The 24,960-nt window shown below is 35.6% G+C and overlaps 1 protein-coding gene across 4 annotated transcripts; it reads right to left on the bottom strand.

Annotated features, from left to right (window-relative positions):
• Window positions 1-14,291: 14,291 nt before the first annotated feature.
• On the bottom strand, window positions 14,292-24,702 carry LOC103449662 (uncharacterized). 4 transcript variants are annotated; one of them, XR_003767504.2, is made up of 17 exons: window positions 24,430-24,702; window positions 24,129-24,197; window positions 23,227-23,328; window positions 23,049-23,122; window positions 22,666-22,925; window positions 22,304-22,563; window positions 20,659-20,812; window positions 20,239-20,348; window positions 20,067-20,154; window positions 18,858-19,193; window positions 18,660-18,734; window positions 17,742-18,367; window positions 16,951-17,059; window positions 16,680-16,859; window positions 15,934-16,226; window positions 14,839-14,949; window positions 14,292-14,736 (listed from the first exon to the last, which is right to left on the bottom strand). XR_003767504.2 is itself a non-coding variant. In XM_017336462.3 (15 exons), the coding sequence occupies exons 5-15, from the start codon at window positions 22,831-22,833 to the stop codon at window positions 16,050-16,052; spliced, it is 2,283 nt and encodes a 760-aa protein (XP_017191951.2). In that variant the 5' UTR covers window positions 22,834-22,925; window positions 23,049-23,122; window positions 23,227-23,328; window positions 24,129-24,197; window positions 24,430-24,702; the 3' UTR covers window positions 15,802-16,049. The 4 variants fall into 4 exon arrangements, 2 of the variants coding, with proteins under 2 accessions (XP_017191951.2, XP_070665347.1); XR_003767505.2 differs by lacking the exon at window positions 14,839-14,949; XM_017336462.3 differs by lacking the exons at window positions 14,292-14,736; window positions 14,839-14,949 and having other exon boundaries at window positions 15,802-16,226.
• Between the last annotated feature and the right edge of the window lie 258 nt (window positions 24,703-24,960).

Below are 24,960 nucleotides of genomic sequence, written 5' to 3' on the forward strand. Positions count from 1 at the left end.
TGAAGAACCAACTGCCTCTTCTCCATCATCGTCGTCTGTGTAATATAACATGAAATATTATTAATAACATTCAAATAATAACCATGATACTTGAATGCGTAAGATAGTAATTACAATCAAAGAATACTTACATGAAGGGACTCGGCCAACTCATCCCCGGGTCGAACATAAATGTCGCTAAAGACATCAATCTCCGGGAATTTTGAACCCCCCTGAATAGAACAAGAGAAGAAAAATGTTAGTATGAGAAGAGTCTTCTTCTCCCGATTGCTCTTGTTGGCTTTCGCCTTCTTCTGTTATACAAAAAATAAACATATTAGTTCTAATTTAAATGAAATATAAAAAAATCAATAAACATTAGTAAGAAATGTATAATACTTTTAAACTTAATATAAAAAAACGTACCACATAGCCGGGCTCATGAAAATGATTGCAAAGCCACACCCAATTATCTTCCCAATCCTTAAACTCTTTCACGCAACCCTCCTCAAGAGCGACCTACGGATCATCAAATGTCTCAAAATATTGGTGCAGGTTGCTCTTCCACTGCTTATACCATTCGACGAAGAACCTGTTGACGTACACCAACATATCATCGTTGATGTCGTCGAAATTGTAGTTTGTCTGCAATGTAACAAATTAACCACATACATTAAGTAATATAAATATATAAAATTTAAAGGAAAAACAATTAAAAGGTAGGATACTTACCGACAACTATGCATGCACCTTCGTCTTCACCTCATCTGGCATCGCCTTCCAAGACTTCCATTGCATAAGGCAATAGGTCCGAACGACGTGACCAATGTCATGGGCCAATGCGTTATGCTGCTCCGCCGTTGGTGCAGCCCGATGCCGATCATCGTATCCGATCGTGATATGTCTATTGGTCACCCGAGTGACCTTCACCGTCTTCAACTAGCGACAAAGTCCCTAGGTATTTTTCTTTGCTGAAAAAAATAAAAAACAGTCAAACAAACACAATAAATTAACCAAAATTTTGGCAGAACCTCCCCTAAAGTTATAACAATTCCCAAACCCTGGACAATGTAATAAATAATATATGATATCCAACAACAATCATAACAGTTGAATGCATCAATAGTGGATGCCAAGTGAAATATTACATAGTGTATATCTAGTTTGTAACCTATCCATAATCAAAAGCCAACTAAAAATTTTAATCGCATGAGGAACATTTAACTTCCACATTCTATTTAGCAACTCAGTTTTTAAGTTATTTGTTGTTACATTATTTTGAATTCAAGTCGCAGGTTTGACAGTAAATCGACCATTGGCATTCATGCTCCAACAAATAGAATCATTTATAACAAACACTGATAACAAAATACGGAAAATTTTATCAGCAATATAAATATTGACAAAATTTAGCATAAGAGATTTATTCAAGCAGTTATTGGAAATAAAATGATAAACTTTCAGGTTGCAAAGCTTAATTGATCTTCTTGTATGAGATGGAACAGTCTATATGGAGAAATCACCAAGGCACTATAGAAAATTCAGTTCTCAGCGTTTATCACATGTTTACCTTGTTGGGACCCCGAGGCATCAGTATTGGATGTCGATGTGTCAAGCGCGCGGGGGCAGCTGTGACCACGCCTGTCGCTAATAGGTTGTGCCACTGAAGAGGCTGATGACACCGACCAACCGAATAAACCAGCCTGTGGTCCATTTTTGTTGGAGCAGTGGCGGCTGAAGTAAGAGTAGAGGAATCAAATGGACAACAATCGACACTGCCTTACGACTTCTAATTAGATGTGACATCTGCACAATGAGAAGATAATAAATTGCTCTATGAACTGTTGGTTGTACAAGCAGCCAGTCATAATCCTTCTCAAACTTATATAGTATTTATCAGATTAATCATATAAGCTTCTCCCATTTATATTGGAAACTTTAAAAAATAATGAATAAAAAGAATAACACTGAATCAAAGACATGAAAATTCAAGTTCTATTGGAAATTTGTGCAATAAAGTTTTGTGTTAAAGAAAAAAAACAATGTATTGATTATGAAAGAAAGCACGCACATAGGATTTAAGCCACAAAAGCCTACTCACTAGATGCATCCAAGTAAATCAACCATTTATACCTTGAGGAGGTTTTCAGGGGAAATGCTTTCACAAGACTTTGAAACCTAGCATCATAGTTGTTTGAATTAAAATCAAGCAATTACAACATTAAAAACAAGCAAACTAAACCATCAACTCATTATATTACATAGTAGTTTGAATCTTAGCATAAGAAAGATGGAATGTCAGATGGCCAACTAAACGGACTATATTAACTGGAAAATCGCCAACTCAAAAGATCATATTAACTGGAAAATCGCCAACAAAAAGTAGCAAGGACTTCCCTTTATTCTAGTTCTGAAGCCTCAAGATGAAATTCGTATATAATTGGGAGAGTTCCACTTAAGCAGACATACCTAATAAACACAAGTGAGAATGAAGAAAGCTCACTTTATACTTTTTATCTTCTTTTTTTTTTTTTTTTTTAGGGCAAAATGTGCATAACACCGTTGGGTGTGACCATATAACAATACACGGATATAACAAATGATAAGGAATAAAGCAACACGAAACATTATTAAAGAAAGCAACACGAATATGAACATGCATTTCATCTTTGTGTTCAATCAGTTAGTAGTATTATTTGCCCCCAAGTGTTCAATTAGTTAAACTGAAAATATAACAATGCACGGATATGACAGCTTGTAAAACATGTATTTCATCCTTCTTGATAGGATAGCAAACCTTATTAAAGAAAGCAATTGCAATAAAAATTAGTTCAGAATCAAATCAACACAATACAAACATAGTGTCCTTATTTTTACCCCAATATACCTAAACACTAAAGCAGCCCTCTATAATTATAGTGCATAACATAGTGGGACTCCACACACGTTTGTACAATTCATACACAAATGAACATAAAGACTCAATCACTAGTGAAAAAATCATAACCATGGAAGAGCTTTGACTATGCTTAATAGTAGTAGCAACTACTATATTGATTTCATAATTAATGACAGGCTCAAATTTTAACTCTTCCAATCTTACATTCCCAACAACCGACATCAAGAATTTTAACACAACTTATGCTTATTTACAATTTCAAAATCCTTTAGTAAGTTAGATAGTGCTTGAACCATAAAAGATCATTGAACTGTACAACAAACATCACCCAATGTCCACCTCAAAACAGGCAAGTTGAACTATAGCTCAAATATAACAATGTTACCAATGTTATCTTCACCCAATCTTCACTCTACTTGATAGACACAAAAATTATTCTATCCCAAACTACTGTCAAGAAGACAAAAATTTAAAAGAAAATTGAAATAAACCCATTGAATGCACAGAATTCAAGATGAACCAAGGTGGAAAATAAAAGTGTAGTTAAATAGATTCAACTGTTTTGCAAAAAACAACTCAATAACATATTGCAGTCAAAGAAAAATTAGTACCCTTCTTAGACCAACTGCTAATGTTGACATGACCAGATTGCAGTTAAATATGTTTGTTGAATTGAACTCAAACAACTCAAAGGAAACCCTTCTCAAACCAACTGCTAGTGTTGACATTTTTAACATGACTAGAAAAGCAATTAAGTATTTCATCATGTTGCTTGGCAGTTAATATTCGCATGATAAGAGTTTCTGTCACCCTTCTATACAATCAGATTCCAGAGATGTTCCCTAATTTTCCCTCGACTGCATGCTCATATATATGTGGTTTCCTAGGCCTTACTAAAGCATGTCGTTGATAACTAATTAAATTGTTGCATGTATTCAATCCATAAAGTTGTCACATCCTATTTCGATAGTAATAGAGCATAGCTCTTCAACAAGCACAACCCATTAATTTAAATTTCCAAACAACAGAGCGTAGCTCTTCAACAAGCTGATGTTATAAATTGCATTGACTTTGTAATACTACCCTCTCCCTCCTACCACGAATTTGCAGTTAACAGATTATGTGTATAAACATCAATTATAAAAATCAAAGCAATTATCAAAGCAGATTAGAACCCGTATTCAAAGCATTAGATTTCGAGCAACCAGAAATCAATTAATTATAAAAATCGAAAGACATTAGAACCCTAATTCCTACATTTACTAGAGTTAAGTAAATTGAAAATTTCCTCAGAGAGAGAGGGCTGTCATCGGAGGAAGATAGAGGGTTGTCAGAGGAGGAAGAGAAAAGGTTGTCGAAGGAGGAAGAGAGAGTGCGAGGGAGAGTTAAGGGAGATTGCTGTCGGATGGAGAGAGTTTACAGAGAGGAAGAGGTGAGGGGAAAGTGTTTGTGATTTCAGCTTAATCCCGAGGTTCTTGCGCAACGAACATAAGATATTCGTCATGCAAAAAAATTCAAATTTTCATGAAATTATTTTCGTGCCTGCCAAAAAAGTCAAAAATTTTAGCTTCTTGCGCTACAAAAGGGAAATTAATTGTCGCACAATGAGCTGAAAATTTAATTTACCCAGGTAAATTTTTTTAAATTTATATTTATGAAAATAAAAACAATTTATTTATAACATTAGATAATTAAATTACAAACAATTTCATTTAATATGTTTTACATAGCAAGTCACAAATAAATTGCATTAGTTATCATCTGAACTATAATAACTTTCGCTATCGTCGTTATCATCAATTTCGGTCTCCCAATCATCCTTCTCTATAGGTACGTCATCATCCTCGTTTGGGCCCACTGCACCATCGTATTGTGGAATATTACCAAGGTTAATTGTAATTGACTGAATCGGTATTTCAATTGAAGCCACTCCTTGTATCTAAAACAGTTATTCGAAAAGATTTGTATCTCGAAGTGTTTCCGCATCATTTGCCATAGAAATCAATGTCCGTGCTTTCACCTCCACCTGGGACATGGACCCAGCTATTTTGCGTACACAACTTGAAATCTCGTGCAGTCCCCAAAAACTTGAAGTCGTTAACATGGCAACTCGAGAACAATTCAAAACAAATCGGGCTGAATGCCAAGTTAGATAACTCTTCACTGTAAGTGGGGGAATTTGATACTTTCAATTTATTCACCTAATATTATACAAAAACATACACATGTTAGTTTGAGAAAATTAAATACTATCATATATATCACAAATACAAAACACTTATAACTTACATATTCAAGAAACCACTGTGGAAACAATTCTCGGTGTTTCTTGGCATGATGGATGTTCTCGCCTCATCATTTCTTCATGCTCATCTAGGTATGCCATTATCTCATCACAATTGTTTAGTAGAACCAATGCGCTACCTCCATGTCATTTTTGGAAAACGACTCGCCTTGTACAAGATCTCCAAAGGATCGTGCGCATTGGGCAAAAACAAAAAGTTTCTCCTTTCTCACACCCCCGTCATTATTGCACTGAGGACAATTGAAAGTCGTCTCCATATATTTTAAATACATTCCACAAAAAGTAAGCGACACATATTGAACCCAAGCCTCTATAATTGATCCTTTAAGCTTCACCATGTTACGTACATTTTTTTTCAGCTCCCCGAGAAGCCTGCCAAAATAAAACGATACGATACAAATTAGTAAGTGTGGGTTAATGATGTATAAACAAATGATGAGGATTATATACCTTTCTATTGGATACATCCAACGATAGTTGACAGGACCAGCAAGCAATGCCTCTTCGGGCAAGTGAACCATCACGTGGATCATACTTGTGAAGAAAGCTGGAAGGAATATCATCTCAAACTTGCATAGGACTTGGACAATGTCATGGTGCAACTGATTAACGTCTGTCTTTTGCAACGTTCTTGCCCTCAGTTGGGAAAAAAAATCTGGACAACAACATGATTGGCTTCACAACATCTTCCGACAATAGGTGTCGAATACCCACATGAAGTAGGTGTTGCATAAACACATGGAAGTCATGGCTCTTTAGTCCAACAAATTTACCCCCGTCAACATTCATGCAACGTGCAATATTAGAAGCATAGCCACTGGGAAACTTTCCAGACTATACAAACTTTTAAAACTCTTTTTTGTCATTCGATTTCATGGAAAAAAACACAAGAGTCCTTCTGACTTTATCATTATCCCTATTGATCCATAAACCCATCTGTATGCCTATTCTTTCCAAATCAAGATGAACTTTGATCGTGTCCTTTGTCTTGCCCTCGATATCTATAATGGTGCCCACCAATGTGTCAAATACATTTTTCTTAACATGCATAACGTCGAAGTTGTGTCTCAATTTTAGTTTCGACCAATACAGGAGCTCAAAAAACATAGGCCTGTGAGTCCAGTTCATATGTGTAGAAGGTCTAGTCCTACTCACTGTTTTCCCAAACGAAGCAAAATCTAAACGGTTAAAATGTTCCAAAATCTGATCACCGGACCATTCTCTAGGTCTGAGGCGATGCTCTATTTTCCCGTCAAACTCTTTATCCTTTTCCCACCACTCGTGGTCCCATGGCAACCATCTCCAATGACCAAGGTAACAAACTTTTTCGACATGCCAATCAGATGTTACATCATCCTTGCATACATGGCATGCCATATAACCCTTCCCTTAGTGCTCCACCCAGAAACCATTGCATATGCAGGAAAATCGTTCACAGTTCACATAACTACTGCCCGTAAAGTGAACATCATCCTAGTGCACTTATCGTACGTGCACACACCGTTTATCCATAAATCCTTTAGCTCATCAACCAACGACCTTAAGTAAACATCGACTGACCTACTAGGATCCTCAATTATCAAAAGAGTCATCATCATGTATTCTTTTTTCATGCATTTACAAGGTGGCAAATTATATGGGAATACGAAAATCGGCCAACTGCTGTGGTGTTGGTTTAAAACCCCGAACGGATTGAATTCGTCAGTGGCAAGTCCCAATCTAACATTCTTGGGATCAGTAGCAAACTCAGGGAATATTCGATCGAACTCTTTCAATGACTCCCCATCTGCAAGATGCCTTATCACATCGTTGTCTACCTGTTTTTCCTTATGCCATCTCACGTCGGTGGCAGTATGCGTCGACATATACAATCGTTGCAACCTAGGTTTCAAGGGCAGATAACACATGACTTTTTATGGTATCTTAGTCGTTCTATTCTGAGATGTCATTTTGAACATTGACTCATTGCATACAGGGCATTTATCCAATGCTTTATTCTCTTTGTAGAATAAAATACAATTGTTTTTGTAAGAGTAAATTTTTTCATAACCTAATCCAAGAACATTCAACACCTTTTGCGCATGTCTATGTTCTTTCAGCAAACAATTTTCCTTTGGAAGCATTCTCTTGAAAACCCCAAAAAGTAATCGAAACACTGGTTTGACATACGATACTTTATTTTTCCATGCATTAGTTCCACAATGGTCATGAGAACTGAAAAGCTCTCACACCCCGGGTATAACTCTTGGTTGTAATTTTTTAATAGTTTTTCATATTATTCGAACTCTACAATGTCCATTGGTGTAGGCACATCATCTTCCCCTTCCTGATTGGTGTTTGTCGATGCAAATGGAAAAGCATCATGTATAATATCCATGACTTATTCATTAGGATCCACAATAGGTTCAACATTGTCCACTCTTATGGCGTTTGAAGTTGTACCCCATGATGGTTCCAAGTATTTTATGTCTCAATCATTCCATTCCTTACTAAATGAAATCGAACATTTTCAATTGTCTCCCTTAACGTGTTGTTACACCTCTTATAAGGATGCCGGATTCTAGTTGCAGCAGGGTTGTGTACGTGCAAAGTCAATAAAATCCTCGATTCCATCCAAGTATTCGTATGCGCATCTATTCGGGTTCTGTATCCACGTCCTGTTCATAAATCCTAGAACCATAATAACAATACAACAATCACAACAACTTCATACAAATGATAGTGTCACCTTATGCCTCCGGTAAGGGCCTTATCCCATTCGAAAATGCATAGTTACATCACGTAATTTAAGGCTACATCATATTAGATTTCGACATGGATGAATTTCAGCAACATCTCGGTATAGTTCTTCAGATGTATGACATAGATATAAAATACCTATGTGCCACCTAAAGAACATACAGAGATGACACCAAAATCTCCACAACCGAAACCTAATCCTTCAACCATAAACTACGCGCCATAACTGTGCATTCCCAAACTATCCAAATAATGGAACAATTTAAGAATTAATTGGACCGCAGTCATGCTTTCGCATCCATGCACGAAATTCAACTAATCCTCGAACGGGAAACTAAGTTTTACTAAAAATAAAAAACAAGTATGAAGTTAATTTCAATTAACTTCGTAAATCACAACACATATTTGTACATCACGTACAATTTAACAACATAATATAAATAGAATTTCACAACATAAGTTCAACATAATTTAATTAATTTGATATTTTTTTAAAATAAAACGAAGAAAATACCTTCTCAATCATTCTCCACCAATCGCTAATCACACACAATATCCCTATAGACAATGAAATTCATGGCGTTAGTATGAATTTACATTAATACTTTTACCCTAACAAAAAAAAACACTTACCAGACACATCGAGATAGCTCAATCAACCTAGAGAAGAAGATGGAAGGAGTATTAGATGATGAAATTGAGAGAAAATGGAAATGACGGATGCCGAATTGAGCAAAACCGAAGGGGATGAGTGCCGAGGCTAAATCTGCAATTTTACTGCAGTTTGCCCTTACACAAGCTGAATCCAGATTATAAGGTCACTTTTGGACGAATGATTTTGGGCAACGAAAACGGTCTTCGTTGCGCAAATGTCCTTTGCGTGACTAATAGAGAATTTGTCGCGCAAATAACCTTTGTGCGACAAAAAAAAGTATTCATCACGCAAGTTTACCATTTTTTTATTTTATTTCCTTTACTTTATAATTTATTCTTATCAACAAATTGCACAATGAAAACATGTATCATCACGCAATGCATATTTTTTTTACTTTTTTTTTTAGTTTTTCCGTTTTCTTTTTATGTAATATAAATTTTATTTTAATCTTAATTAAAAAATAAAACCTAATTAAACTTTAAATTAATTAACAAAACTAATTTATTATCCCAAATACAAATTATAATTAATGTAAATATTAATACTCATCCACATAACATAAATTTATTAATTAAAATAAATATAAAATTACAATTCAACTTCAATCCAAAAAAATAAAATTACAATTCAACTTCAATCCTCCTCCGCCCACAACACATCAAACTTCCACTACTAGAAACTCTACTTGAAAAACCCATCCACATACTTTCGCTGCTTCTCATTGGTTTCATTAATATCCCAATGAACCTACATTATTAATGCCAATAACAATAAATTAGTAATTTAAAAAATATTACGTTTTCACAAAAAGAATTATTCATTATTTACTACAAACTTACCGATAACTCCCTCAGCATGGACTTCTTCAACTCCTTAGGGACCTTTTTCCAAGACTCAAACTCGTCAGAACATTCCCTCCACACCAAACTCCTAATGTCATACCTAAATTCGACGTATGCATTAGCCATACTTTTGTCTTCAAAGTACGGCACTTGTTTCCGTCGATACCTCTTTGATCGCACTATAAGTTTCTTTTTGACAGAACCTTCTCCAAAATCGACCATTCTTTTGAAACAAATTGTTTTTGAAAACTAGGGTTCTGAAACTGTATTTATATAGCACTAGGATCCCTTTGCGCGATAAAGATATTCGTCGGGCAAAACGCGTCATAAATGCACAATAAATGGGAAGGTTTGAACGCAATTTAACTGTACTTTGCACGACAACAGCTGTTGTTCATCGCGCAAAGTTGTCTTGAGCAACGAAAATGGCGTCGTGCAATATATGTCGCAACGAACAGAATGATTGTAATTATATTTATTCTAAAAATCATTAATACCTTAATCCATTCATTTATTTTAAAAAACAAATAGGAATTGAATCCTAATTAAGTCCAAATACATAACTTATAAAAAAAGAACCTTTAATTTAAATATTTTCCTCAAAAACATAAATTTAAAACTACTATTTCGATGGTCCTCCATTCCACTCGACTTCATAACGCCATCGATTGTAACTTCCCTCCAACGCATCCTCCATCAACTTCATCAACTGTTCATTCGTATCATCATCAAGAGTATACTTACACTGTTACACATATATGCAAATAATTAATTCCAACATATAACAAAAAATTTCACAAAATTAATTATTGATTCATCAACATTATACTTACTAATAATTCATCCATCACCGCCTTCTTCGCATTCTCGGGCACATATTTCCAAGAACACCACTCAGCAATAGGACAATTATTCTGCATGGCTACAGCAATCGCATGCACGAACTCAAAATGTTGCCTCAAATCATTTGGTCGGCAGTAGGCATGCTCTGAGCCTTGTTTTTATCCTCCATCCCAGAACAAACAGAATTGTGAAGAATAAGGACAGCAGAAGAGCATATATATAGGAAGGTTAGGGCCTTTGCGTGAAGAAGGCTTTATTGCACAAACATTTGTAATAAATGCTGTATTGATTCCTCTAATTCACCTGCAATGAATGGTCTGAGTGAAAACAGACAGGAACTTGCACAACGAAACCTTTGTTGCACAAAGGTCCCCTTTTCATTGCGCAATGCTTTCATGCCAAAATAAATTACCCTGTGTTTTCTTGATGACTTTGCACGACGACAACTATTGTTAGTCGAGCGAAGTATTCTTGCACGACGAAGGTTTTCATCTTCGTAGCACAAAAAAAAAAATTCCTTTCCTGTCTTTTTTGTGCGACGACACTGTTTTTTCAGTTGTGAGACGAAATATCCTTCGTCGCGCAAACTATTTTTTTTACTAGTGCCATTTTTAATACAAAATAATATCAAAGCATGGACATATAATATGAAATTATAAATTAACTTGGTTATTGTTTTTTGATCAATTGGTGGATCTTCTAACATGCAGGGACAAATAGTTAGTTGATTTAATTACACATTATAATACTTTTGATTAACATGAATCTGATTAGGCATGAGAAAATATTCAAGTAATAATGCACATAGTTATATTATATATTGTGTGAATGGTTGGATAATATTATGATTTTTTGTTGCTCTACATCAAAAGGACTCTGGTTGGATAATATTATGATTTTTTGTTGCTCTACATCAAAAGGACTTTAGTTAGTGGAAATAGTAATATTGCTTAGTCTTTATACATTTGGGAAAAGCGTATGATAGGGTCCCAAGAGAAATCTTTGGAGGATTCTAAAAAATTAAGAGAGGAGTACGAGTAGCATATATCCAAGCAATAATTGATATTATGATGAAGCAAGGACTGCAGTACAAACTTATGAAGGATAAACTAAAAACTTTCCTATAACCATGTGGTTACACCAAGGTTCAGCTTTAAATCCTTACCTTTTGTATTGGTAACGGATGAGTTAATGGGACATATGATGTCCCTTGATGTATGCTTTTTGGAGAGGATCTAGTGTTGATAGATAAAACGCAAGAAAGAGTAGCGAAGCTTAACCTTTGCCGGGAATTGTTAGAATCTAAAGGTCTTCGCCTAAGTAGGTCAAAGACAGAGTATATAGAATGCAACTTCAATAGGAATGGGAATCCAAATGAGATAGGAGTGAGAATGGAGATCAGGAAATACCAAAGGGTGAGCGATTTCATTATCTTGGATCTATCTTGCAAAAGAATAAAGAATTGGATGGAGATCTCAATCATAGAATACAAACTGGATAGATGAAGTGGAAGAGTGCATCGGGTATGTTGTGTGACCGATGTATGTCATTAAAGCTCAAGGGAAAATTTTATAGGATGACAATAAAACCAACAATTCTTTATGCACAAAATGTTAGGTGGTCAAGCATCAACACGTGGAAAAAATGAGTGTAGCGGAGATGAGAATGCTTCGTTGGATGTGTGAGCACACGAGAAAGGACATGATTAAAAATGAGGATATCCGAAGTAAAGTATGAGTAGCCGCAATTGAAGATAAGATGAGAGAAAATCGGTTAAGGTGGTTTGGATATGTGAACTTAAGACTTTAGATGCTTCGGTTAGAATATACGATTATGAGACAGAGGCTCAAGGAAAAAGGGGTAGAGGAAGACCTAGGAAGACTCATAAAGAGACTAAGACTTGGAGTACTTAAAGTTATCGAAAAAAACGTTTTATGATTCATATAGCTGACCCCATTTAAAAATGAGGCTTGGTTGTTGTTGATGCTGCTAGTTACTAGCATTAACATGTGGATACTTGACACTCATTTTATAAGGTGAATAGGGTAGTTTGATTTAAGGAATATGAGTTAAAATATATTGAATTTCTAACTTCTCTTTTTTATCAAATGATGAGATTGGCCTTCATGATTCAGACGCAAGGGCATATAGTCACAAAGACCTAAGAGAGTTCATCAACAACATTAATTCATTTGACTACAAGATTTTCTTCCAGCTCCAGCCACAAAGGGTATACAAGTTTATAGAAAATGAAAACCAAAAACTACTTTAAGTTGTTTTCGTTTTCAAGATTTGTTCATTCATTTTTTTTCTTTCTATTTCTTACTCTCTCTCTCCCACCATCATTCTTCAAGTGTCATTTCTCATATATACTTTTTCATATCTCAAACACAAAAAATTAAAATTAAAAACTAAATGTATATGACACAATCAATTAAACAAAATTGACATGGCTTGAACAAACCATTAATTGATTATGACACCTAAATGTAGAAACCACATTAAAACATACTTAAAGAAGTGGATAGAAATAGTCCAACACAGTAACCACGCAACTTACCTAAACTTTAAGGAATGAAGTACAAAGTTAGGTCACAATCATTTGTTAAAACTTAGGTCTCTTAATTATACATACAATTCATTGTACTAAAAAAAAAAAAATATATATATATATACACACACACACACATACAATTCATAATTATTTGGGTTTGCTTGTCTCAAAAGTACATGACTTGTAAATTCATAACAGGAAATATAATTAGAGATGCCCAATGGACGGAGAAAAAAAATGTATGGAGAGAGCTTGCTAGGTTATATATTTTCAAATTTCTACATTGTTTGAGTTTAGGATTCATACAACCAAGTGCAATGACGTTCTAGAGTTCATACATCTCACTCCACTTAGTGAGATAATGCTTTATTGTCATTGTTTGTACCTTGGTTGAGTTGAGTTTGACATGAACTTTCCACAGCCATAGAACCTGAATTTGGCAGTTGGTAAGTTAACGACGATCACATGAATAATGTTCCCTACATTTACTTCAATCGCCATAAAATTGGTCCACATCTTTAAATTAAGATGTCGACATAAGAGACCAATCTCCAACCATCTTTTCCCCTTTCATTTCATTTTTACCACATTTTTAATTGTCATAAAAGTGAAGTCATTGTTTCAAATACTACTACATTCATTGTGTGCAAAACTTGTGATCTATAGAATTCAAAAAGGCTATGAGATTAGTAAATATGACATTGTAAAGACATTTAGGTGTTATTCGTTTGGAAGTTATTTTAGAATGACTGAAAGCGTTTTTTGTGAAAATAATTTTGGAACTAATTATTAATAAAAATGCAAGTAAATCTTGAAAAGGCACTTGAAGTGCTTTTGGAACTCATTTTCTTAAAAGCAATTTCAATCATTTTAAAAAACATTTCCAAACGAGTTGTTTCTAATTTGAGGCGTTCTGCTGATTTATGGGTTCTAGACTGGGCATTGATATTACGCGCTGGAGATGCTCACCGTTTTCGGTTTCTAGTGAGCCTACTATAGTGTTGAATTTTCCTTACTGTTTCTGCCATGGTTTTATTTTCGTGGTTCATTCTGTATTTGACAAGAACCGTCAATTATTTGGGGTTTTTGTGCTCATCCAAATTCATTATATTTGGCCCCTGCATGTTTTAATGAAATTTCCTCTTTGTTCTTCTTAAAAAACACACATTTTGGCTTCTTAAAAGTGGGATAGGAAAAGCACTATGTCCAAATAGAAGCACGGCATTTTTCTATCCCACGATTAATTATTTTCAGAGTTTTCATTTCTCGCATGATTTTACAGCATTAGACGCATTAGTTTCTATAAATCTTCCTTTTTTTTAGTCTCACAATATTTGTGATTTTTTTTTTTTTTTTTTTTTTTGTAATCTCATATTTGTATTTGCAAGTATCCTCTTCTTAGGTCATATTCTTCATCTGATTATAATATTTTTCCCCTTTTATAAATGAAATATGTTGTACCCTTTGTAAGAAAATAAACTAATCGGGTACAGCACACTCGTTATTAAAGGAACAACGACAAAAATGAGACATTAAAGACGTTCGTGAACTTAAAACACAGAAACTCAATTTCGAGGCTAAAGTAAATAATTCAGTAACTATTGCTCTAATTCACTCTCCTCTACATTATTGCTTCAAGCCTTTGTCAAAACTCTCATTTTCTTGGAATCCAACATGGGCAACTTGACTTTTTTTCCCTTGGTGTTTGCAAGTGTGTCAAAACGGTAGAGTGTACTTGTTTGAGAAAACCAAAATGTAGATGAGAGAAGTTTTAAGTCCATGCACTTTAGTCGGCCATACACTTGGCTTAATTGATCATAACCAAGTCCTCTTTCTCTGGCACTCCAAAGTGGTCCTCCTAATAAAGCATGTACTCTCCTATTCCTTTGTCTTGTCTTGTATCTGGTGATACATGTTTTGCTTCCCAAATACACATAACACAAACAAAATATCAAACTTTTGAATCAAATAAAAATATACAGCTTTAACTAGTTATAGAAACTATGTCATAAATTGGTTTACCTATAGTAGCACTTGTGTTTGAGGACTGTTATTTGCTTGTTTACTCCAAAAGGGAAGGAACAAATGTAGCCAATTAAACATGCATATTCTCATCTGGCTCTACCTGCCTACCTGAGAAATAATTTAATCAAATGAGGGAGGCAGCTAGGGTAATGGGTTCCTAGGTGGTTATTTTTGTACTTGAATAGGAAACTTTTGATCACAAGTTTTAACCAATACATGATTCCAAAGAGAAAACTTATCACGTAAGTTCATTTCAAAAACTATATGATAGTAATGCTCTTAGGGCATGTTTGGTAGTCTGGTTGGGATAGGTTTGTGACCAATTAAAATGAATTTGAGTCAAACTCATTGTTTGTTGTGTCAAAATGCAAGATTGACAGGACTAAACATGATAAGTTATGAATCTATTATAGAGTGGGTTCGTTACAAGTCCTGTCTTACCTATCCATGCCAAAAACTAAGATTCAATCTCATACAGCCCACCAAACAGACCCTTAGGGTTGGAGGAGTTAGGGCGGGGTAATGTGTTAGGATTAGACTAGGTTGAGGACTTAATTCCTTCTGATGAAACTAGAAAGAGAAAACTCTCGTTATGAAGGTTAATTGATCTTGGGTGGAGGATCCTTAGCCTATAACAGCGTCGTGATCCCTAATCGTCGATTTGTTATTTTCAAGATGGAAAATGTTTTGAAAATCAAACTTATGGAGGGAAATTTGTGGATTCCGCATAGGTTAGGTATTCTCTTGGGAAAAAAACTACCTAGAAGGCATCTTACATGAAACGAATTTACCGCCACGTGGCGTTCTTGTTCTAGCAATGCAAAGTCATGTAAAGAGAAACTCACACATGGCATTGTATAATAGGACCAAGACGCTAGGACATTATCTAGCAAATAATCTAATGCCTAGGCATGTATAATACACATGGCGTGCCCCTTGAGCACAAACTGAACCGATGGGTGTTTGAAAGGCCCATTACTCAACGAGATATTATTTCATACCCATTCACAAAAGTAGCTATTCAGTAGATTACCGGAAAGTAATTTAGAACAACGATAGCACAAGATACTTATCCTTTTTGTAAATGGGTACCTGAAACTAATCACGTAGTACTTTCGAAAAGGAGTTCTGAAAACTTGCACAGCTCTAAGGGCCTCGGTAATTACGGCATTATTCAGTTGCCCCAGTCATTCATACTATGAAAAACTTCAAGCAGCAATGGATGAGTTCCTCTCGCTGAGAATGCGGTAGTAAGTGTCGTGATCTGATGTGTCTCTGAATCCAGGAATGAAATCCGAAAAGAATCTAAGGACCGCAGCTAAATTTTGCAAGTCACTGGAGGTACATGCTGACTCGAGAAACAGCGAAGGTCGAATGGTTCTGACCTGAAAATTCAAATCAATTTAAGAGTCAGGAAAGCGCTTTCGTAAAATAAAGAAAAAATAACATATACAGTCAGGAAAAATTTGGCACATAAGGAAGTATATCAAAGAATTACTAGATAGATATACCGAACCTCAATATTTTGGAAAATAACTAAAAATGTCAATACCTGGAAAAGAAAAAGGAAAAAAACTATACAGAATGGAAAAGGATACAGCAATGACAGTTCAAGAAAACATCTAATGGTCGTAATAAAGGAAATTTTGCGACACCAATCACTAAACACAACATAATAGGTTCAGCAGTCTCAACAGCAAGAGTTTAAGAGCTAGGGAGTGGCGTTCAAACACAGCAAAAATAAAGAGATGTAAAACCAACAGGAAAATGTATTGGCAATCTGATTGAGAATATACAAAAAAATCCTTTCTTTCCTCTGATTCCAAGATGGGAATTACCTTGTACTTCCGTGCATAGCGTAATGCTTCAAGGTAATATCCATCTTGCACTAGTAACAGTACATAGTCATGGTGTAAAGAAAGCTGCCTCAGCATATCTAAACCCAACTTCCTTGTTCGAGAGTTCTGACGGCCAGACTCTAGGAGTTGCATTGCTACTTCTTTAGAAGGTTCAAGAATCTGTTGAGAAACAGTTCTCCCCGTGAACATCAGACCAAAAATAAGCAGCATACTGTCGCAAACATACATTTATAATAGGCTGTTCATATACCTTGTTTAAGACAAACTGCCCAAGTTCTGCATATCGCTCACTGCGTGATAGTAATTGTACGGTCAGGACATTGAGATTAGGATGGACTTCAACCTTTTCAATATTAGCACTGCAAAACAATAGCAAATAAGTATAGAACTGTGATCATTGCCTGATACATTCAAATTTAAAGTATTAAACTTCACACCGATCAAAGGAAACCTAATATTCTGGAGACATTTTTAAATAACGTTCGGGTCTAGGTAGGCTAGCCCCTCAGGCTGAAGTACTGACCAAGCAAATGATAACTTGATATCACCATGTTCACAAAAATCAATGTTTTCAATTAGAGAGCAGGGGAAAAAAGAATAACAAGAGGGGGCAACTATGGTTTCAATATCCAATGATCAAGCCTGCCAAAGAAGTAGTAATAGTGAAATGGTAAGTTTACTTCAAGCTGGAGAGAAAAATAAGTCTTCTTAACCTCATCAATATCCATTAAAAACTTTTTATACGTATTTATAAGATATGTGCCTTTCCAGGCAATTTTACAGTTATACAACATCAACCTGTTTTAGTAAAAACAATCAACCAACTAGTCAAACCCTAGGTGCTTTACTCCTTAAATACGAACTACACATATTAACTGTGTAGTGCAAATACAAAGGGAAAAATTATGCAAATTCATCAAGACCCTTGCTAAAACTGTGCGGTGCAGAGAATAAATATCAGGCTAAAACTCTTCTACCCAAGTCCATCACAACTTTGTGTTCAAGGCCCTCATTATTAAAAGATTCATAAATATGTCATACCTACGAAGAAACTCAACAATGATGGCAACCAAGTACGAAGGTTCTCCAATAATCTCTTCCTCAACAGGAGCGAACACAAAACTGTACATTTCATCAGGTGAAATTACTGGAGAGGTCGGTTGGGATTCTTGCTGCGAAGCATTAGCATCCAATGGGCTGTTGTCGGATCTAAGAACCTGATATTGCAAAGATGAAGACCGAATTTCACCGCCAGAAGTTTCAGCACCCGTTAACTTCCCCCTGTCCATTTTACCATCGAACAATTGAGAGTTATTTGAAGTGGCCTTTGGGGCTTCAAAACTTGTACTATCCTCAGAGTCGGAATTTGAATAGGTTAAAAATCTGTTAGGCGATTCACTGTCCAATCCAGCAGCATATTCAAATTTAATGGACTTCCCAACTGTGTCTACTCTTCTAGAGGATACATCAGCACTAGATCTAGGGCCACTCGTCTGTGGCTCACCAGAAGGCGATGTTTTTGCAGATTTTATTCCCTTAAGATAGGTGCCTGTCTTAATAGAGTGGGAGTAGGAGGAAACTAAAACATCTAATGCCCGAGACACTGTAGACACAGGTCTGCGTTCTAGAATAACAGTGCGTGCTATTGATAAGCACAGTTGTTTAGCCTGAAAAGGAAATGGAACAAAGTTATCGCCAATAGTCATTAAGCAGTTGCCTGAAAAAAAGCAATGAAACACCCCAAGAACATGAAACCACTCAACCAGATGTTACAGACCATAAATATTTATCTTTTTGACTGCTTGCTATATCTTGGATGGTAAAATGGTTTTGACATAATGAGCAACCCAAAATAGCCACTAAAAAAATACAATTGCATGCTGTAAGCAGCTGACATTTACGAAAAGAAAGAAAATCTAGCAAATGACGAGCATGGCAAAACCGAATGAAGAATTCTACCTTATTGGCTTCTAACTTCCGCCGTTGCAAGAATTCAAGTACTGATGGTACTTCTGAGCTACTGGCAGAAATTGCCTAGGAACAAAGAGAAAGACAGGTTATGCAAGAAAAGAACCCTTATACTTTTCTTACTCATAACTGATGGAAGAAGAAAAATCTTATTACTAGATTAAAAAATGGAAATGAATGGAAACTTGCCTCCAAGTCTAAATGAATCTTCCACAAAAGTTGATTAGCAACATCACAGATGAGATCAGGAACAAGAAAAGTCCAATTATCTCCGTAGACGATTGCTTCATGGTCACTTAAAACATTAACTTCTGAACTTTCATTATCTTCCCTATTTGATCTCAGGGAAGAAGAATTAGACCTGGGGAAACCCCTGAATAGTAGAGGAAGTGGGGCTGATATGGGTGCCCGAGAATCTGCAAATATATCATACAGTATAACAACCTTCGCATCAACTTGATGCACAAGCAGTACATTATCAACCACACTCACAGCAACCTTGCTTGAATAAATTGGCAAAGAACCCTGAAAAATATAGGTAAACACCATTTGTGTAGAATAAGTATATATTATGAGTAAATTTGAATAGCGACCACATGAAGCCAAGGTTTACTCACAAATGCACTGAAATTAAACTGATCACATGAAGCCATTATTTACTCATAAATGTACCGACACTCTCTCACAAACATCACCCACCGATAAGATCCAAATTTACCAAGATTTTTTTTTTCATATCCTTTATCTATGCTGATGAATTGAGTACAACCAAACAGTAATACTGACAAGGAAGCCAGCCCCAATTGTACATGTAGCCTCGCGAAGATAACGACTGGAAATAATATAAAGCAGGATTTCTAAGGATTGGCAGTTTACACTCCAGTAATTTAGATATATCACTGGAGTATCACAGAAGTATCAGTGCAATATACATATAACGCCCTTGCATAACATACCTATGTTACATAGCCTGCAACCAATTGGTTGACATTTTGTTTGGTTATCAGAGCATCTCCAATGGGAGATGCAAAATATCTTGAAATGTGTTTTTACATTTATGGTTTACCTGAAAACTCCAATGGAGAGATGTAAAAATATCCATCTTTGCCAGAAAATGTAAATAAAAACCTTTTTTTACATCTTTTGGTTTGGTGGTGGGTCCCGCCAATCAAAGGGAAAAAATTAAATGGGATCTCCCATTTACATCTCCCGTTGGTTTTAGCATCTCAATTTTGCATCTCCCCATTGGAGACGCTCTCATAAAGGGAATTAAACCCTTCATCTAGCTTACTCCTAACCCATTTTCCCACCCACCCTCATCACCAGGGCCAGTTAGTTGACATTTCAAATTAAAGTGGAGCAAAAGATTATAACAGACAGTTTGAACACAAAATTTACCTGTTGTACAACCACATCACGGTAAAACCTGTAAGAGTGGAGGAGCATTGCAATCCTATCAACTTGCAGACAGTATATTCTGCCATAGCTAAACAATGAAAGGCAGTATATAAGCCTTAATTTTGGTTGGCCAATAAAATCTGGCAAAGAGAAAATTAGGATAGGGACCTACACAGTGACTATAAAAATATCTTCAGCAGCAAGGACAGGTTTATTGTTAGCCTCAGATTTAGCCATTGCCATCTCAAACTTTGGCAGACGAATAATGCCTGCAGATGAGAGCTACCCAGAAGAAGTAACACACGTGTCAAGACTAAAATAAGAGAGTGCACTGAATGCCATACAAGCATATATATGAATAACTCTGCTACGAAAGATAATTACAATGGGACTACAAGACAGAAAACTATGTTGTGAAATAACTCTTTTACTTTTCTTTAACAACAAAATGCAAATAAGAAATACTGCCAATACTGCCACATATGTTACAGCAACAATTGTTCATGGAAGTAATTTCCTGATCCATTTTTCTTAATACCAAGACAGCAAACTTAAAGTTCTAAAACAAAAACATTATCAGATTTACATGTACCTGAAAACCATTGAAGGTTTTGCACTGCATTCCTGAAGCAAGAAGAACCATGCGACTTTCATGTGTGTAAACATACCAACTCACATTCAATTTCTTTGTCTCAACCAATTGGAGTGATTTTGACTCAGAATTGTAAGCAAACAAGTCCAGCCCACTGAGATTGAAATCCATGCAAAATGAAAGAAAGGGAAAACCTTGGCATAAGCAAATGTGGTTGAGAAAAATTGCTATTGTAAAGATGATTCCCTAGAAACGGTTCACAAAACATGCTCTATTTCCTCAAAACTCAAGATTTGGTACATACAAGACCCTCCACCTAGAAATCCTTTGCATGAGGCCACAACAAAGACAAAAGTTGCCTTACCATGTAACTCAATGGGCACATTATACATGAAAAGCATGGCATGTTTTTAGTGGGAAAATAGAATTGTATCCAAATAACCAAGAAAGCACCCATTAAATATGGTAATTTAAAAAAAATATATTAAAAACCCTCCAGCAATGATGGTAATCTTTTATGGCTACTATTACTTGATAAATAATGGTACTTGAAATGTAGCACTTTAAGTTCTTCTTGATGACCAGACATCCGTTACCATGTTAAACAAGTGGAGGAAAGATTGGCCATGACAATAACCTGCTCTCTGCTTGCAGCACTACAATCCTTCACACCTCCAAGCTATCAAAGGCCATTACCCTGTGTTGGTCCTACTTAACACAGGATCCTACGAGAAGAGGTCCAGATATTATCCTACCCTTCAACATTTTTGCATGAAGTCACCCTCAATAAATTATAAATTTAGAAATAGAAGGTTTGTATATATCTTTTTGTTACTGCACCACAAAAGAGGTACATTTTGGCAACATAACCCAATTTGTTTTGTCTTTCCTGTGTTCTTAACAAACAGAAGTGTATCCCTGGACCACAAAAAATAAGTGGCCTTTAACTAGTTTACTTGTCCTCCAAAGTGGGAAAAGTATAAAGGCATACCCATCTTCATGAAAAAAAATTCTTGACAGAAGTAGAACCATGAATGACCATCCAGTCATCAAGATACTAGAATTTTCTCTCAAATGATAAAAATCTGCCTATTTGATAGATCAATGGTCCAAGTTCAACTGAACAGATGGGTAAGACTAAGTCGCACAGACATGGATACGCAATATGATACCAGGAAACAGACCAACAATACGCCAATGAATTATGCTATAACAAATACAAAAAAAGTAAAACAGAAAAGCTATCATTAAATTATAAAAAAAATTAAAATTTAAAAAAAAAACCCATTCCCCTATCTCTGCTGCATCCTGACAAAATACTATGCACATTGGTCACCTATCCTTTCCGGCAAAACTTAAAGTTGTCAACTTAACGAATACACATTTGGATATGCATGCAGCCGTAGTGGGGTGCATCCATATCCAGTAGTACATATCTTAATTTTGGAATATATTTGCATTATAGAGTATGACAGCAGACTAAGCCCTTTTGCATGTTTAACATTTTTTGCTTCCCCAAAGAACTATATGTATCATTGTATCCAGAAACTACAAAGATAATGAATATACGAATAAATACACAATTCAAGTAATATAATTGATTCAGTAATACTCGTAAAAAAAGTGAGGAAAAGCGTATCCTTACCTGGTCTTTACAAATACAATATCACACACTGGGCAATCTGTCCAAAAGAAACCCAGTATGCTCTCTGACTCTAACTTGCACATCTGACTAAAAGTTTCCCCACTTCCTCTATTGCAGAACTGTATCTCGTGATCAGATCTTTGGATTGCTATAAACTTTGCATCTAATGAATATCGAATAGATAAGATGGGGCCTTCACTAATTGAATCAGAAGTAGGAGTAACCACAGGATCAAAAGGAACAGTTTTCCAACAGAAGACCTATCTCCAAGAAAAAAAAAAGGAAAATAAACACACCACCTGAATCAAATTGGAATTAAAGACTTAAAGAATTGGAAACATTCAAATACAATATCATATTACCTGATCTGATGTTGGGGAAAGCAGCAACTTATTGCCATCATCATAAAATAAACCCTTTGAACCAGCTACGCTGCTTCTTAGGGGCAGATATGGAATATAAACATGTGACAGAGCACCAGACCCACTCAAACCAATGCTAGACTGTGAACTTGATGCTTTTCCAGACATCTTGTTTGATTGATTTTCAGACTTTTGAAGAGTTATTGCAGGGCTTAGCAAGTACTGCTACAGATAATGGGAATCCTCAACCAGGCTCTGGGCTGGAAAACAAAAACAAAAAACTGTTTAAGGTACAGAAGAAAGAGATGAACTAAATACTGTAAAGGATCATGTAAGTGGAACCGTATGAAAGTTAATCAAAATTTTCTAGAAACATGAAGCACCTTTTCCAAATGGTCCTAACTACTGTCTCCAAGCACAGAAGGTCACACTTGCTGGCTCACGGCTTTCCTCGCAGCTATTCAGAAGCAAAAAAGAAGACTCAAAAGCAATTTCTCTGGAAGATTACAGGTGCAGATCTGCCATATAATATGACATCTACTATTAATATCGAAATGATACCACATTTTGCATGCAACTCTTTAAAGCAAGAAATTCTTTCAAGCACATATCACGTTCAACTTGTGGAACCTTTGCTGCAACACAACCCCCGTATTCTTTTGCCTGCATGGAAGAGATATATTAAAAATAATGCACCATACAGGTTCCAAGGTTTTTTGTATACAAGCAGCTCCTAGAAAATATCAGTATAAAATAAGGGAATTGTTATTGGCACTCCAAATTTCTCATTCTACACTCCAAACTTTCTATATTTAGAAAGAAAAATACACTTGTGAGGAGTGTAGAATGAGATTTTTGGAGTGCCAATAACACTTCCCTAAAATAAAAACTTTGTTCTCCAAACTGTCTGCATTTAATGTTTTTTAAAGACTGAATGTACAATGTAACCAAAAAGACACAAAAGATTAATTTAAGAAGATATTTTACTTCTTCGTTTTCCACATAATCTCTCTTCTTCTACCTGAACATGATTTCAATGTTTATGACTCCCCATGACAATTTAAATTTTTCCTGCCAATATTCCACTCTCGGATAATTTCATGTATCCGGAATGAGTATAACTCTACGTAATAATATAACATCTTCATAAAAAATCATACACTATTTTTTGTGCAAAGCTTCAAACTTGACAACAACCAGAAACATCTCGTGCACCAAAAGTTTAAGGCTACACTTATCAACCTAAATTTAAAACCTTGTTTAAATTCCCTGGTACTTAAAGTCTCTGTGCAGCTTCTCCTAATCCCGTAGCACTTTAAACTAAAATTAAACATTCCAAAATCAACAAATTCGACCGCAAAACCGCCCAAAACAAGGATAGAAAACCTTCTTGGATCAAAATTTACTCATTCACGTATAATTAACATAATCAGTACTTGCAGAAAGGAAAGACATTTACATACCTGAGCTGCACAAGTCACTAGAATTCGCTTAAGGGTGGAAGTAGAGTTCCTTTCTTTCATATCCCCTTACTGTGAAAGAAATAGCAAAATAAATAGACAAAATTATTGATAAAATAGTTCTAAATTTAACAAAAATCGTGGAATTGCTAATACACGAGCTCGGCTAAAATAACGCAACAGTAAACAAATCCCTCAATCAAACCCTAACTACAATTCGTTCAAATTTCCCAATTTTTTTTTACAAAACTTTACGCAAAATTCCACAACGGCAAGCGGAAGAAGGAGAGAGAGATGAAATTACCAGATGAAATTACCATCGGAAGATTTGAGACGATCACAGTAGAGAAGGCGAAGATCTCAGAGACTCGGACTCTGTGGTAATGTTTGGGGACGGAAACTTGAAAGGACTAACCGATGAACCTAACAGTCCGTGTCAGGCGTCAACGAACTGCCACGTTAACGGTGGGCTTTGCGTCATGTAGTCTCTGGATGTAATCAGGTGGACCTTTTGATTTGAGGCTTAGAGCTTTCACCAACTGGCCCAGTAATCAACTGGACCTTCCAGCTTTTGCATATGAAGAGATTTTTTAGTGTGATCGGAACACATGGTGATACATCACGTGTCATTATACAAATGATATGATATGTGTCAAGAAGTCAATGGAGAGATTTATCAACTCTTCGTCACATTACAGTTTAACGTTAATTATCGTGCTAACATTATAAAACATTGCTAAAAACATGAAGTGTCAGAGAGTCTTATTTTTAAGATAGTCTCCTTAGCGTTTCTCAAAAAAATATAAAAAAATAAAAAATGCTTAACTACGTTATT

The sequence above is a fragment of the Malus domestica genome, chromosome 12 (genome assembly GCF_042453785.1).
Source record: "Malus domestica chromosome 12, GDT2T_hap1".
Classification (NCBI taxonomy): Eukaryota; Viridiplantae; Streptophyta; class Magnoliopsida; order Rosales; family Rosaceae; genus Malus; species Malus domestica.

Excerpts from the sequence above, each read along its gene's own strand:
- LOC103449662 (XM_017336462.3), bottom strand. The coding sequence starts at position 22,833 with ATGTCTGGAAAAGCATCAAGTTCACAGTCTAGCATTGGTTTGAGTGGG. Across the intron at positions 20,813-22,303 it reads ATTGTATTTGTAAAGACCAG|TGGGCTGGACTTGTTTGCTT; the intron begins GTAAGGATACGC and ends TTTCAATCTCAG. Across the intron at positions 18,735-18,857 it reads AGATTCATTTAGACTTGGAG|GCAATTTCTGCCAGTAGCTC; the intron begins GCAAGTTTCCAT and ends CTTTGTTCCTAG.